Below are 17,523 nucleotides of genomic sequence, written 5' to 3' on the forward strand. Positions count from 1 at the left end.
ATTTGTTTGTTCTTCTGGCAATCCATGGCACATTTAATGTTCTTTGTGAACACCATAACTAAAACTCATCCGTTCTTCTGCAGTCTTCCTTATTCATTTTCCAACTTTCCCATGCATATGAGGCTACTGAAAAACCATGGCCTGGGTCAGGTGCACCTTAGTCCTCAAAGTGACATCTTTGCTCTTGAAGGAAATAATAATACAACCTGAAAATAGAATTTTTATTGCAATCATGCCATAGGCACTAAGCCTAGTTTGTGGCACATAATAAGTGCCCAATAACTATTTGTTGTTGTTGTTGTTGTTGTTGTTGTTATGTGCCGTGGATTTATTTCCGACTCATAGTGAACCTATACAGGGTTTCCGAGGCTGTAAATGTTTATGGGAGCAGAAAGCCTCATCTTTCTCTCGCGGAGCAGCGGGTAGTTTCGAACTGCTGACCTTGCGGCTCACAGCCTGATTCGTAACCACTACGCTACAAAGCTCAATAACTATTAGTTGTTCTTATTTTTATTTATTAGCAATCCAAGCACTTAACCATCAATGCCATGCCTGTTTTCCAGACATTGCAAATATGAAATTTGATTTTTGTTGTTGTTGTTAGGTGCCATCGAGTCAGCACTGACTCATAGAGACATTATGTACTGCAGAACGAAACACTGCCCAATCCTGGGCCAACCTCACTACTGTCACCATGCTTGACTCCATCGATGCTGCCACTTGGCCAATCCATCTCGTTGGGGGTCTTCCTCTTTTTCTCTGACCCTCCATCTTACCCTCCCAGCATTTGTTGTTAAGTATCATCGACTTGGTTCTAACTCACAGCCACTCTGTATAGAGTTTCCAAGGAGCAACTGGTGGGATTGTACCGCCAACCTTTTGGTTAGCAGTCCAGTGCATACCTACAGCAGCACCCCAGGACTCCTTGATAATCCTCCAAAAGTGTTTGTTTTTAATACTACCAAACCCAAATGAAACCCCCCGTCACTAAGGCCATTCTGTCTCGTAGTTACTGCCTATAAGACTGAGCAGAACTGTTCTCTAGGATTTCTAGCTTCGGGGTTTACAGGAGTAGACTGCCTCTCTTTCTTGAGGTTAGCAACTCATTGCTACTCCAACAGCACCACCATTAGCCATCAGAGAAATGCAAGTCAAAATTACTACACATCCAGTATTATGGGTATGCGCAAAAGACAGATAATAAAACGCTGGTTAGAATGTGGAGTAATTTGAGTTCTCTTATTCTGCTTGTAGAGTCCTGGTGTGGGGCTGTGGGCTAATGCATCAGACTGCAAAGTTGTTTGAACTGCAAGGTTGGTGGTTCAAGCTCACCAGCTACTCCTTGGAAACCCTATACTGGGACGCTGTGGGTTGGAATCGACTTGACAGCATTTAACAGCAACAACATTCCTCTGGTGAGCATGTAAAATGGTACAGCTATTGAAGGATGCTCGGGGCAAATTACTGAATGATGCAGAAAGCACCAAGAGAGGATGTAAGGAATACACAGAGTCACTGTGCCAAAAGAAAATGGTTCATATTCAACCGTTTCAAGCGATAGCATATGATCAAGAGCCAGTGATAATGAAGGAGGAAGTCCAAGGTGCACTGAAGGAAATGGCAAAGAACAAGGCATTGGGAATTGATGGAATAAAACTTGAAATCTTTCAAGAAAGTAAAGTGGCACAGGAGGCACTCACACATCTCTGTCAAGAAATTTGGAAGACAGCTATCTAGCCGACTGATTGGAAGAGATCCATATTTGTGCCCATTCCAAAGAGAGGTGACCCAACAGAATGCAGAAATCATTGGACAATATATTTGATATCCAATGTGACTAAAGTTTTACTAAAGGTAATACAGAAACAGCTGCAAGCATACATTGACAGAGAACTTCCAGAGGTTCAAGCCGGATTCAGAAGAGGCCATGGAACAAGGGATATCATTGTTGTGGATCTTGGGTGAAAGCAGAGAATATCAGTAAGATGTTTACCTGTGCTTTATTGACTACGGAAACACTTTCGATTGTGTGGATCATGACAAGATATGGACAACATTGCAAAATGTGAGTGTTCTGGAACACTTAATTGTGCTCATGAGGAATCTGTACATTGACCAAGAGGCAGTTGTTTGAACAGAACGTGAAAACACTGAATGTTTTAAAATTAAGAAAGGTGTGCGACAGGGTTGTATTCTTTCACCATACTTAGTCAACCTGTATGCTGAGCAAATAATACGAGAAGGTGGGTTATATGAAGAAAAATGTGACATTAGGATTGGAGGAAGACTCATTAACAACTTATGATATGCAGATGATACAACCTTGCTTGCTGAAAGTGAAGAGGACTTAAAACATTTACTGATGATGATCTAAGAGCACAGCCTTCAGTATGGATTACATCTCAATGTCAAGAAAACAAAAATCCTCAACCACTGGACCAATAAACAACATTCTTACCAATGGAGAAAAGATTGAAGTTGTCAAGGACTTCATTCTTCTTAGATCAACTATCAACACTCATGGAAGCAGCAGTCAAGAAATCAAACAATGTATTGTATTAGGCAAACCTGCTGCACAAGACCTTTTGAAAGTGTTGAAGAGCAAAGATGTCAGCTTGAGGACTAAGGTGTGCCTGACCCAAGCCATGGTATTTTCAATAACCTCATATGCATGTAAAAACTGGACAGTGAATAAGAAAGACCGAAGAAGAATTGATGCCTTTTAGTTGTGGTGTTGGAGGAGAATATTGAAAGTGCCATGGGCTACCAAAAGAACCAATAGATCTGTTTTGGAAGAATTGCAACCAGAGTGCTACTTGGAGGCCAAGATGGCCAAACTTGGTTTCTCATACTTTGGATATATATATTGTCAGGAGGAAGCAGTCGCTGGAGAAGGATATCATGTTTGGTGAGGTAGAGGGTCAGAGAAAAAGAGGAAGACCCCCAACGAGATGGATTGGCCAAAGAGCAGCACTGATGGACTTAAGTGTGGCAACAGTAGTGAGTTTGGCCCAGGATCGGGCAGTGTTTCGTTCTGCTGTGCATAAGGTCGTTACGAGTCGGTACTGACTCAGTGGCACCTAACAACAACAATATCCGCTACAGGATTGTTGTTGTTAAGTGTCGTCTCATAGTGAGTCTGCACAGGGTTTTCAAGGCTGTAAATCTTTACCTGAGCAGAAAGCCTCATCTTTGTCCCAGGGAACGGCTATTAGTTTCGAACTGCCGACCTTGAGGTTAGCAGCCCAATTCGTAATCACTAAGCTACCAGAGATACAGGATTAAAACCTCTCAAACCACTAATGACCTTACTGAATAATCATACCTTTATGGGAAGTAGTAATCATCTCTTTACACCTTGGCAAGTAATAAATAAATTTTGTTGAGAGAAACATGATGCAAAAATGAAACATCTAGATTTCCAAGCAACTGATAAATCCATGTACTAATTCAAAGGAAGCTTCTTTATACCTCAAGTCTTCTCTAAGGTGTGGTAGGGATTAATTCATTCATGACTTTGCAGACATCTTTACGATTAGAACCAATCTCAATGCCAATATAAACTTGTTTACAGAACAGACAAGTACTGAGGTAATAGTAGTGAACTTGGCCCAGGATCGGGCAGTGTTTCCTTCTGCTATGCACAAGGTCGCTATGAATAGGTTGTAAAGAGAATGTTAACAAGCTTACTTCTGATGGAAAGGTTGGAGATTTGAGCACACCTAGAGGTTCCTGGTGTGGTGCTGTGGGTTAATGCGCCAGACTACAAAGTCGTTTGAACTGCAAGTTTGGCAGTTCAAGCTCATCAGCTGCTCCTCGGAAACCCTATGCAGGGTCGTTATTGTTCGGAATCGACTGGACAGCACTTCACAACAAAAATAACAGAGGTGACATTGATAGGAACAGATTAGAGATACCTTGAGTCTCTCCGTGCCTGGCCCATAATAAAGAAAGGCGGAACCACAGTGAACTGATTGAAAACTAGAACAGAGACCATAAAAATCACGGACACACCTTGTGATTTAGGAATGATCCTTAGCATGTCTATTAGCTTATAGTAATATGTATCCATCGCTGAATACAATTAAAAACCCAGGACTGGCATTTCATTGTTGTTGTGTGCCATCGAGTCGGCTCCGACCCATAGCGACCCTGTATAGGGTTTCCGAGGGTGTAAATCTTTACGGGAGTAGAAAGCCTCATTTTTCTCCCACGGAGCAGCTGGTAGTTTCGAACCGCGGACCTTAAGGTTCACAGCCCGATTCGTAACCACTACGCTACCAGAGCTCCTTTCATACATATGCAGAAAAGGACTGATGAAACCCAACTAAGACCTCCCAAACCACTCCCACTGGGCGGAGCGATTCCCCTAGGGGCGGAGTCCTAAGTTTATTAACTGTGGTCCCTAATTCCTTGGGCTCTTCTTCACTCATGGAGACCGACTTGCTTCTGTCTCTCTGAAGTGTGCTATCCTTTTCCAATAAATCTTAAGAGTGAATGCCCAGGGAGCTTGCATCCTTGGAAGTGGCGACACCAGTTGAGTCTGTTTCTTCAGACTCCTGGAGAGGGGGAGCAAGGGACTTGTCACACCAGGAAGGAAATGTCTGCCAATCTACTTTAAAAAATCAGCCACTGAAAGTTTTATGAAGCACAGTTCTCCTCTGTCACACATGGGTTGCCATGAGTTGGAATTGTCTTGATGGCAACTGGTAACTATAAACTAGTTTTAGAAACCACAGCCCCCTTTGCATGAGTCAAAAAATGTAGCCCACCACAAATAAATAAAATGAAAAGCTCCATCAAATGAATATACATATTAGGACCCCAAAGAAGTGATTTTGTTGGTGCGAGGGCACTTAACTACAACAATAAAAGTAGTTCTTAATGTGTTTTTTCTTTTATCGTAGATGAAACATACTCTCTCCGCTTCTAGTCTCTCCCACGCCCCATGATGTTCCGTTCACTTCACTGATATCCTTACTTTCTTGATCTTGCTAAGTTATTTGGGCCAATGACTACTGGGTAAAATGTTAAATGTAAGGAAATACACATGCAACCATTCAATTTTATTGTAGCTATCTTAAAACTCTTCAGAAGACCTGCACATGGTAACAAAACAAAAACAAAAAAAAAACTTTACCTTTTGGGTCCTATAAAGCGATAAGCTAAATGCTTATCAAAGGTGTTCTGGTAGCGTAGTGGTTTTGAATCGGGCTGCTAACCTCAAGGTCGGCAGTTCGAAACTACCAGCCGTTCAGCGGGAGAGAGATGAGGCTTCCTGCTCCCATAAAGATTTACAGCCTTGGAAACCCTGTGCAGGGCCACTATGAGTCGGAACCGAACTGACTCCTCTGTATTTAACAACAAGTGGTATCAAGATGCTCGTTTCAGGAAATCTTGGACATGACTTCTGTAACTCTGGCTATTGCAGGGGGTAAAGATGGGGATTGGGGGGATTGTTAAATCAGGTTGGTGGACCTCATCCCTTAGTTTCTGATTTGGGAAGTGAAGGGTAGGGGTGGGGGAATGGCAATCAATTGCATGCTGATAAGCTTCCAGATGGTGTGGATGTTGCTGGTCTGAGAATCACTGATCAAGATAAATCTATAGCAAATAGGGAATTCAAAAGAAAAGTGATTCAAACTGGAGCTCAAAAGCAAAACAAAACAAAAAGTAGTTGTAACTGGCAAGTGAGTACGGGAATCTGAGACAGGCAGGTCAGACTCATCTGGGTCAAGAGACTTATGTTAGAGGGCTTTCTAGACTGCCCTGCAGATCTGCTGATACAGAGAATTCTGTAAGTTCTTTTGGGGTTTTGTGACAGCATGGAGGCTGCAGCCTTCAGACAAATCAGTGTTATTCCACCCTGACTACATATTACAATCATCCGGGGCTTTAAAAAATAAGAATGCCTAATACATAATACATATGCCTAGAAATTCCTTTTCTAAAATTATTGTTCTTGTAAGTATACACTACAAAACCTATGAAAGGACTTCAAAAAGTTCTTGGGAATTCCATTATCTTTTCATTTCATTTTCCACAAACTTTTTGAAGCTCTCTTGTATATCAGTTCAAGAATTTCTACATGTATACGACAGTGATGTTGGTTACATTCTTCAAGTTGTGGAACCATTCTCATCCTCCTTTTCCAAACTGTTCTTCCTTGATTAAAAACAAAACAAAACCACACACTTCCCTTTAAGCTTCAAATCTTACTGTTTGATTTGCTGGTGCCAGCTTGATCCTATATAGATAGTTCTTCGAAAGAGTGCAGTGTTCAAGACAAACATTCTTTACTAACAAAGTTAGCTTGTTGGTATAAAGAAAACCTCAGGATTATCTCAGGACAAAGGTTTAGGGGATCCATCCAGATTTGATAGTTGCAGAAAATCTGGATTCCATGGGAATTTAGAATTCTTTTCTACATTTCCCCCTTTTTGTTTAGGATTCTTCTACAGAATCTTTGATCGGAGTGTTAGAAGCCAAGAACTATCCATTCTGCTCTCATGGAATGAAGGAATTTGTTGATGGAAGCAACAAAGCACACATTCCATTTCTATCTCCTGTTCCTGCCTCTCCCTAGTGACCAAGACCTATGAAAGAGCGCTTAGAACATCTCCATTCTTGGCTCCAGTTACCTGGCCAGGCCAGAGGATGTGCCAGCAGCCTACACTTGTATTGGCTAATGAGTTAAAGAAAGTGTTCCACAGCATTATAACGGGATCTTCCCCATTTACCGTTAGAATTATTGTATTTCTTTTCTAGGATTGTTTTAGCTCATCAGTATCAACTCATTTCCAACATCATAAGACAGCTGTAAAACTTCTTCTAGGGGTTTAATTAAATGTTGCAACTCACCATTGTAATTGGAGGAAAAAGAAAGGCAAGTCTCATTATTCTTGTGAAATCACTTTTTATGACCTTTCTTTTACTCCTGCCTAATATTTGTGAGATTTTACTTCCTAGGCTCCTAAATGGGGCCCTACATAGATTTTGTTGAATGACCAAGTGTACCTAATCTTCTGTGGGCACATATGAACTTAGCTTGATATTAAAAAATATAGACCTAAGACCATTTTGGTGAAATTGATGAAAAACACAAAAAGCCCTCATTATTTCTGGTGGATTATTTATATGCACATCTAGTCCATTTTCATCCCAATAATTCTTGTCTCTTATTCTTGACAAAGTGACAGATTAGAAAGCTTCCCATTTCGATACCTTTCATTTATCTTTAGTGTCTCTCATAAATGTTGAATTAAGCAGGTTTTATAAAACTTCTCATAAATTCTAGTTTTCATCGAAAGTGACTATGACAGAATGGATTTCCATACTTTCACCTTCAATAACAATAACTCAGAGGATCTAGCTGGTAAAGTGGACATTCTTTACACTATGGAAATTGTGTGTTAGTACTAGGAGAGCTAGTAAGAAGGAAAGCTTGTTGATTTCTCTTTATGCCTCTTAGATTTGATAGAACTTCACAAACTCAAATGGACAGTCAAGAAACATACTTCTTATGAAATGGAAATAAGAAGAACAATGATTATGTTCCCCACTACACAGCTAAAGAAACTGTGCTTTGAAAACATTTGAAAATGTATCCTAAGTGGGCACTTACTGTTCTTGTTAAATGCCGTTTAGTTGGTTTTTATTCATAATGACTCTGTACAGAGTTTGTGAGGCTTTAAACCTTTGTAGGACCAGAAAACCTGATTTTTTCCCAGAGGAGCGGCTGGTGGGGTCCAAAGGTCAATACTATGACCAGTGCTTATTCTGTGGCACTATTGTGCTTCATGTTGGACAGTTACCATGTGTTAATAGCTTTGCATGCTTCTACTGTGTGGATCATGACAAGCTATGGATAACATTACGAAGAATGAATATTCCAGAGCACTCAACTGTGCTTATGAGGAATTGTACATGGACCAAGAGGCTGTCTTTCGAATAGAGCAAGGGGATACTGAATTGTTTAAAATTAGTAAATGGGTGTCAGGGTTATATCCTTTCACCATACTGTTGTTTTTGTTGAGTGCCATTGAGTTGGCTTGGAATCATAGTGACCCTGTATAGAGTTTCTGAGGCTTTAAATCTTTGTGTGAGCAGAAAGTCTCTTCTTTCTCTCTCGAGTGGCTGGTGGGATCTTGTTGTTCACTGTCCAGTGCTTATCATATGGAGTCAATGTGCACCCATATGATCATATGTTGAACAAATAATCTCATGAAGACGAAATTGACATCAATTTCAGAGGAAGACTCATTAACAACTTGCAATATGCAGACAACACAACCTTGCTTGCTGGAAGCAAAGAGGACTTAAAATACTGATGAATATCAAAGACTATGGCATTCAGTATGGATTGTACCTCACTGTCAAGTAAACAAAAATTCTCTCAATGGGATCAATAAATAAGATGATGAAAACTGGCTAAAAGATTGAAGTTGTTAAAGAGTTCATTTTGCGTGGACCCACAATCAACAGTCATGGAAGCAGCAGTTAAGAAATCAAATGACATAGTGCTTTAGGCAAATCTGCTGTAAAATAACTCTAGAAAGAGTTCAATAGCTTTATGAGAATTTGAGGACTTAGGTGGGCCTGATACAAGCCATTGTATTTTCAGTCACCTCATATGCATATGAAAGTTGGACAATGAATAACGAAGATGAGAAGAATTAATACATTTGATTTATGGTGTGGAGAAAATTATAAAACATACCATGAACAGTCAGAAGAAAAAACAAATCTGTCTTGTAAAAGATACAACCAGAATGCTCCTTAGAAGCCAGATAGTAAGTCTTCATGTCTCATAATTTGGCATGTTATCAGAAGATTCTAAGGGCAAAATACTGAATGATACAAAAAGCATCAAAAGACAATGCAAGAAATACCAAGAGTCACTGTACCAAAAAGAAATCAGTGATGTTAACCATTTCAAGAGATAGTCTATGACCAAGAGCCAATGACACTGAAGAAAGAATCCAAGGTACAGTGAAGGCATTAGCAAAGAACAAGGCTCTGGGAACTGATGGAACACAAACTGAAATATTTCAATAAAATGATACAGTACTGGAGGCACTCACTCATCTATATCAAGAAATTTTGAAGAAGACAGTTACCTTGCCATATGAATGGAACCTATCCATTTCCATACCCATTCCAAAGAGAGGTGACTCAATGGAAAGTGGAAATCATTGGACAATATTACCACATGAAAGTAAAATTTTGCTAAAGATAATTTTTAAATGATTGCAACAGTATATTGACAGGGAACTGCCAGAAGTTCAAGTCATATTTAGATGAGAATGTGAATATGAAATGAAGGATCTCATTGCTGACGTCAGATGGATCTTGACTGATAGCAGAGAATACCAGAAAGATGTTTATCTGTGCTTTAGTGACTCTACTTTTGAATGTGTTTATCATGACAAACTATGGACAATATTGCTGAGAAGGAATATTCTAAAACACTTAGTTGTACTCATAAAGAACCTGTACATAGACTGCTTGGGCTGCACATGCCCTCTTTACAGTGGCCAGAAGCTAAGATGCCAGTTTGAGGACTAAGGTGCACCTGACCCAAGCCATGGCATTTGCAATAGCTTAATATGCTTGTTAAAGCTGGACAATGAATAAGAAAGACCATAAAAGAATGAATGCATTTGAGTTCTGGAGTTGGAGAAGAATATTAAAAGTTGCTGGAAGAACAAATCTGTGTGGGAAGAAGCACAGCCAGAATGCTCATTAGAAACCATGATGGCAAGATTTCAACTCTCATACTTTGGAAATATTGTTAGAAGGACATATCCCTAGAGAAGGATATATCATAAGAGATAAAACTGAGTAGCAGTGATAAAGAGGAAGACCCCCAACAAGATGGACTGGCATAGTGGCAGCATCAATATGCCCAGGCTCAATGACTGTGAGAATGGTGCAGGACTGGGCAGTGTTTTGTTCCATTGTGCACAAGGTCATTATGAGTGGGAACCTATATGATGGCACCGAACAAGAACATATAAATATATATATACATATGCATAGGTATACATGTATGAGCAGATACATACAAATGTAAACAAATATATTAGCATAACATTGTATTTGTTTGGAAAACACCAATAACTAGAATAAGCTATGGACAACATTGCAGACAATGAGTATTCTGAAATGCTTAATTGTGCTCATGGACCAAGAGGCAGTCATCAAACAGAACAAGTGGACACTGAACGGTTTAAAATCTGAAAAGGTATGTACAATGTTGTATTCTTTCAGCATACTTATTCAATCTGTATACTGAACAAATAACCCAAGAAGCTGTATAGGTTGCACCTCAATGAAAGAAAAAAGAAATCTTCACAATTATACCAATAACATCAAGATAAATGGAGAAAGGACTGAAGTTGTTAAAGATTTCGTTTTGCTTGGATCCACCATCAACATTCAAGGAAGAAGTAGTCAGAAATCAAATGACATATTGCATTATGCAAACCTGTTGTAAAAGTTCTCTTTAATGTGTTCAAGGGCAAAGATATCAGTTTGAGGACCAAGGTGCGCCTGACTCAAACTGTGGCATTTTCAATACTGTCACATTCATGTGAGACCATCGAAGAATTGATGCATTTGAGTTATGGTATTGGAGGAGAATATTAAAAGTACCATAGACTTCCAGAAGAACAAGCCAATATGTAATGGCAGAAGTACATCCAGAATGCTCCTTAGGAGTCACCTGACTTGTCTATCATATTTCGGACATATTGTTAGGAAGGAGCAGTCCCTGGAGAAGGATATCATGCTTGGTAAAGTGAAGCATCAGCAATAAAGAGGAAGACTCCCAATGAGATGGACTGGCACAGTGGTAGCAGCAATGAGCTCAAGTGTAGCAACAACTGTGAAATTAGTACATGATCAGGCAATATTTCATACTGTTATGCATAGAGTTACTGTAAGTCGGTACTAACTGAATGCCCCCTTTCAAAAACAACAATAACTAGAACTAGTATCGCTCTTATTTTTTTTTTAACCAATAACACCACAATTTTGTTCACCACCATTTGATACAGAGAGTATCTCATTTTGATCCTAGAAATTCAACGAGCTGGACACTACCTTCATTTAACAAGAAGGAAACCAACTGTAAGTAACTTGCCTAAGTTTACACAGCAGGGAAGTTACAGTGTATCTGACTCCAAAACCAAATTCTTAATAGATACACTTCATCAATGCTTTAATAGATACACTTCATCAATGCTTTAATATGAATTCTCCAGAGATGTGAAACCAGTGAAGCTTATCTGTGCATGGATGGATGGATGGATGGATGGATGGATGGATGGATGGATCGGTGGATGGATGGATGGATGGATGGATGGATGGATGAGTGGGTGGGTGGATGGATGGGTGGATGGGTGGGTGGATGGGTGGGTGGATCGATGGATGGATGGATGGATGGATGGATGGATGGATGGATGGATGGATGGATGAAAGGATGGACAGCCAGCCAGAATGAAAGACAGACAGACAGCCAGATAGGCAGACAGACAGGCAGGAAGGCAGACAGACAGACAAATAGATAACAATTTTCAATTGCTAAATTTTGGAAGTAGATGCCAGGACTTTCTTCTAGGATGCTTTTGGATGAACTCAAACCCCAACCTTTTGGTTAGCAGCTGAGCTGTTGACCATTTGTGCCACTCAGGGATGGCAATCATTAGTTATTTACTTGTTTCCTAGGTAACTAAACATTTTGAGGAGAAAGACCTCTCCTGATCTATGTTTGCATGTCAGAACTTGTCAATGCTAGATGAAATTAGGTGGTCTGTATATTGGTGGAAAGAAAAATAATGCAGAATTCGCTCTTAGGTAACAAGAAGAAGGAAAATGGAATGTTTAAACATTGTAATGTGGGAATTTAAAAATTCTTGATGATAGGATAGAACTACTCTTGACAACTTGACAACAATCATAGATACTAGTTAGCCATTCAGTCAAATGTGTATGCCTTCTGAGGTACAGCATTGTCATTTTAGCAGATTTTTATTTATTCTAGAATCCTAGGAAATCCAGTCACTTCTCTTATTTTTCAGCATCATTGCAGAATGATGCATGAAGTATCAAAATCATATGGAATAAATAGAGTCATTTTATAAAAAAAAAAAATTGTCAACATTCAGTCATTTCAGGACAAAGCATGTGATCAAGAATCACCGATACTTAAGGAAGAAATCTAAGTTGCCCTAAAACATTGGCAGTAAACAAGCTTCTAGTAATTGATGAAACACCAATTAATATACTTCTACAAATGGTTGCAGAGCTGGAAGCACTCACTCATTTTTGCCAAGTAATTTGGAAGAAAACAACCTGGCCAACTGACTGGAAGGGATCCAAAGAAAGGAGATTCAACAGAATGTGGAAATTCATAAACAATAGCATTAATGGTGTTATTAGGTGCCACTGAGTCAGGCTCAACTCATAGCGACTCTGTGCACCACGGAACAAAATAGGGTCCGATCCTGCACCAACCTCATATTTGTTGTTACACTTGAACCCATTACCAATCCATCTCCTTGGGGTCTTCTTTTTCGCTGACCCTTCACTTTACCAAGCATCTAGGGACTGGTCCCTCCTTATACTAAGTACAGAGCACTGTGGCTGTACTACTTCTTCTGATACATACATATTTGTTTGTTCATTTGTTAGTTTTTAAGTATTCTTCTCCAACACCATAAATCAAATGCACCAAAAATTCTTCAATGGTCTTCCTTATTCACGGTCCAACTTTAATGGGCATGTGTGGGAAGTGATTAAAAGCACCATGACTTCGGTCAGGCACACCTTAGTTCCCACAATGATAAATTTGCTTGTTAACATCTCTTGTGCAGCAGATTTGCCTACTGTAATACTCCTCAGATTGATTTCTTAACTGCTTCTTCCATGAGTATAGATTGTGGATTCAAGCAAAATGCAGTGTTTGACAACTTCAATCTTTCCACGATTTATCATGATGATAATTATTGGTTCAGATGTGAGGATTTTTGTGTTTTGACATTGAGGTGTAATCCATTCTGAAGGCTATAGTCTGTGATCTTCATCAGTAAGTATTACAAGTCCTCTTTGCTTTCAGTGAGCAAGATTATATCATCTGCATACCGCAGGTTGTTAATGAGTCTTCCTTTAACCCTATTGCCACATTCTTCTTCATATAATCCAGCTTCCTCAGATGATTTGCTCCGCATACAGACTGAAAAAGTATGGTGAAAGGATATAACCCTGGCACATACCTTTCTTTATTTTAAAGCATCTAGTATCCCTTTGTATTGTTTGAATTCCTACTGGTCTACTTGTCCTAACTGGTCCTCAAGAGAACAAATGAGTGTTCTCGGAATATCTTCTCTTTGTAATGTTTTTCATTAGCTTGTCATGATCAACACAGTTGAAATTCTTTGCATCGTCAATAAAACACAAGTAAACATCTTTCTGGTATTTTCTCCTTTCAGCTAAGGTCCATCTGACTTCAGCAATGAGATCCTTTATTCCACATCTTGTTCTAAATCTAAATTTAAAACTCATTTCTGGCAGTTCCCAATCAGTGTACTGTTGCGGCCATTTTTTAATTATTTTCAGCAAAATTTTACTTGCATGTGATATTAATGATAGTTTTCTATGATTCCCACATTCCATTGGGTCTTGGAATTGACACAAAGATGGATCTATTCCAACTACATAGCCAGATAGCTGTCTTCCAAATTGTTTGGTAAAAATGAGCGAGTATCTTCAGTGCTGTCTCACTTTGTTAAAAGATTTCAATTTGTATTCCATCAATTCCTGGTGCCTTGTTCTTTGTCAATGACTTCAGTGTACCTTGGACAGTGCCCTGTGCATACCTTCCATCTTCTTTAATGCTTTCTGCATCGTTCAATATTTTGCCCATAGAATCTTCAGTCCTTTCAGCTTGAGAAATGTTGATCCTGCTCTCTGCTCCCACTTTTGTTTCCCTAACACCAGGTATTTGCACATTTAATTATAATACTTGCTTTGTCTTCTCCAGCGGCCCTTTGAAATGTTCTGTTCAGCTCTTTTACTTCCTCATTTCCTCCATTCGTGTTAGCATTCTTTATGCTGGAGAGTAAGTTTCAGTGTGTCTTCTGACATCCATTTTTGTCTTTTCTTTCTTTCATGTCTTTTTAATGACCATTTGCTTTCTTCTTGTTTAATGTTCTTGATATTATGTCAAAGTTCTCCTGATCTTCTGTCGTTAGTGTCTAGTACATCAAATCTGTTCTAGAGATAGTCTGTAAATTCAGGTGAGGTATATCCAAAATATGCTTTGGCTCTCATGGACTTGTTTAATTTTCTTCAATGTAAGTCTGAACTTGTATATGAAGAATTGCTGGTCTAGTCCACATTCAGCCCCTGACCTTGTTTAAATTGATGATATTGAACTTTCCTACCATCTCTTCCAACATATTTAGTCAATTTAAATCTTCCATCTGAAGAGGTCCATTAGTGTAATCACATTTTATGATGTTTAAAAGGTATCTACACCTTTCCAACTTGAGTCTACTGCTATGGTGACCGCAAAGAAGGGTGGCGAGAAGAAGAAGGGTCGTTCTGCTATCAACGAAGTGGTGACCAGAGAGTACACCATCAACATTCACAAGCGCATCCATGGAGTAGGCTTCAAGAAGCGTGCCCCTCGAGCACTCAAGGAGATTCGGAAATTTGCCATGAAGGAGATGGGAACACCAGATGTGCGCATTGACACCAGGCTTAACAAAGCTGTCTGGGCCAAAGGAATAAGGAACGTCCCAAACCGTATCCAGGTGCGGTTGTCCAGAAAACATAATGAGGATGAAGATTCACCAAACAAACTCTATACACTGGTGACCTATGTGCCTGTCACCACCTTCAAAAACCTACAGACAGTCAATGTGAATGAAAACTAATAGTTTATGATCAAATAAATGTATAAATCTTAAAAAAAAAAAAAAAAAAGGTATCTACAATGAGTAAGTCACTGGTATTACAAATTTGTCTCATCTGATCCCCAGCATCATTTCTATCAACAAGGTCATATTTTCCAACTAACCAAACCATCCCCTTTGTTTCCATCCTTTTGGATTCCAATCACTAGTAATTATGACTGAATCTTGATTGCATGTTTTATTAATTTAAAACTGAAGAAGTTGGTAGAATTCTGAAGTTTCATCATCACTGCCTTTAGTGGCTGGTGCTTATATTTGAATAATAGTGATATTAACTGGTCTTTCTCATAGTTATATAGATATTATCCTTTCACAGACAGCAGCATTATACTTCAAGATGGATCTTGAGATGTTGTTTTTGATGATGAATGGCATGCCATTCCTCTTCAATTTGTTATTCCTGGCATAGTAAGCCATATGATTGTCAGATTCAAATAGTCAATATCATCAGTTCATTTCAGGTCACTAATGCCTAGGATATTAATCTGTACATGTTCCATTTAATTTCTGAAAACTACTAATTTTCCTAGTGTCCTAATTCCTAATTCCTACATTTAATTTCTGAAAACTACTAATTTTCCTAGTGTCCTAATTCCTACATTCCTACTAGTGGATGTTTGCAGCTGTTTCTCTTCATTTTGAATCGGCCTGAGCAGCAAATTAAGGTCCCAAAAGCTTTTACTCCATTCACTTAAACATGGTCAAGTCTACTTTGAGAAGTCAGCTTTCCCCAGTCATATTTTGAGTGCCTTCTAACCCGTGTGGTTTACCTGACAATATTGTGGGGCTACTCATAATGTTTTTATCTTTTAGCATCTTGTCTGACCATGTTCCACTGCTATTAATAAGGTTTTCAGTACCTAATCATTCAGAAATAGTGTGTCTCTCCTTCTTCCTAGTCTGTCTTAATCTTAAACCTCAGCTGAAATCTGTCCACTATGGGCGACTCTGCTAACATTTAAAATGCTGGTGGGATAGCTTCCAGCATCACAGCTACATGCAAGCCACTATGGTACGGCACACTGACAGTTTAGTGATTGGATCACTAATATTGAAGGCTGTTGTTAGGTGCCATTCAGTTAATATAGACTCATAGTGACCCTGTGTACAACAGAATGAAACACTGCCTGGTCCTGTGCTAACCTCACAATGGTTGCTACATTTGAGCCCATCGCCGCTGCCACTGTGCCAACCCATTTCGTTGGGGGTCTTCCTCTTTTTCTTTCATCCTCAGTTTTACTAAACATCATATCCTTCTCCAGGGACTGGTCCCTCCTAACAATACAAACAATTTATATGAGAGACAAAGTCTGGCCATCCTGGCTTCCAAGGAGCATTCTGGCAGTACTTCTTCCAACACAGATTTATTTGTTCTTTTGGTACTTTTAATATTCTCCTTCAACACCATAGCTTCTACAGTCTTCCTTATTCACTGTTCAATTTTCACATGCATATGAGGTTACTGAAAATACCATGGCTTGTGAGAGGGGCATCTTAGTTCTCAAACTGACATATTTGCACTTGACCACTTTAAAGTACAGAAGTCTTGAGCAGCTGATTCGCCTAACGTGATACATTATTTGATTTCTTGACTGCTGCTTCCATGAGTGTTGATGATTGATCTAAGCGAAATGAAGTCTTTGTCAACTTCAGTATTTTCTCTATTTATTGTGATATTATCTATTGGCTCAGTAGTGAAGATTTTTGTTCTCTTAACATTAAGGTGCAACCCATCTCGAAGGCTGTGGCTCTGATCTTCTTCAGTACGCATTTTAAGTCCTCTTGGCTTTCATCAAGCATATTGCAGATTGTTAATGAGTCTTCCCTCTATTCTGATGCCATATGTTTCTTTATATGATCCAACTTCATGTATTATTCGCTCAGCATACAGATTGAATAAGTATGGTGAAAAAATACAACTTTAGTGTACACCTTTCCTAATCTTAAACCATTAGTGTTCCCTTTTTCTGTTTGCACAACTGCCTTGCTTAATGTACAAGGAGCTCTGGTAGCATACTGGTTACGAGTCAGGCTGCTAACCTCAAGGTCAGCAGTTCAAAACTTCCAGTCATTCTGCAGGAGAAGATGAGGCTTTTTGTTGCTGTAAAGATTTACAGCCTCAGAAACCCTATGCAATGAGTTGGAACTGACTTCATAGCATACCACCACCACCATCACAGTTTCCTTAAGAACACAATTATGTGTTCCAGAATACTCATTCGCCGCAATGCTGTCCAGAGTCTGCCATGATTCACATAATCCATGTCAATCACATAGTCAGTGTTACACAGATAAAAATCTTTCTGGTATTCTCTGCTTTCAGTCAAGACTCATCTGACAAGAACAGTGATATTCCTCGTTCCATGTCCAAGTCTGAATCTGTCTTGAATATCTGGAAGTTATCTATGAATGTATGGTTGCAGTAGTTTTTGAATTTTCTTCAGGAAAATTTTGTTTATATGGGATATTAATGATAGCTGCATGCTGTTGGGTCACCTCTCTTTGGAAAGGGTACAAATATGGATCTCTTCCAGTCAGTGGG

At 39.2% G+C, this 17,523-nt stretch overlaps 1 protein-coding gene across 1 annotated transcript; it reads left to right on the plus strand.

Annotated features, from left to right (window-relative positions):
- The first annotated feature begins 14,546 nt into the window (after positions 1-14,546).
- On the plus strand, positions 14,547-14,963 carry LOC102827191 (60S ribosomal protein L31-like). Its single transcript, XM_006870786.1, has one exon. It carries the CDS (start codon positions 14,565-14,567, stop codon positions 14,940-14,942), a length of 378 nt encoding a protein of 125 aa, XP_006870848.1. The 5' UTR covers positions 14,547-14,564; the 3' UTR covers positions 14,943-14,963.
- Positions 14,964-17,523: the final 2,560 nt, after the last annotated feature.

The sequence above is a fragment of the Chrysochloris asiatica genome, unplaced genomic scaffold (genome assembly GCF_000296735.1).
Source record: "Chrysochloris asiatica unplaced genomic scaffold, ChrAsi1.0 scaffold00151, whole genome shotgun sequence".
Lineage (NCBI taxonomy): Eukaryota > Metazoa > Chordata > Mammalia > Afrosoricida > Chrysochloridae > Chrysochloris > Chrysochloris asiatica.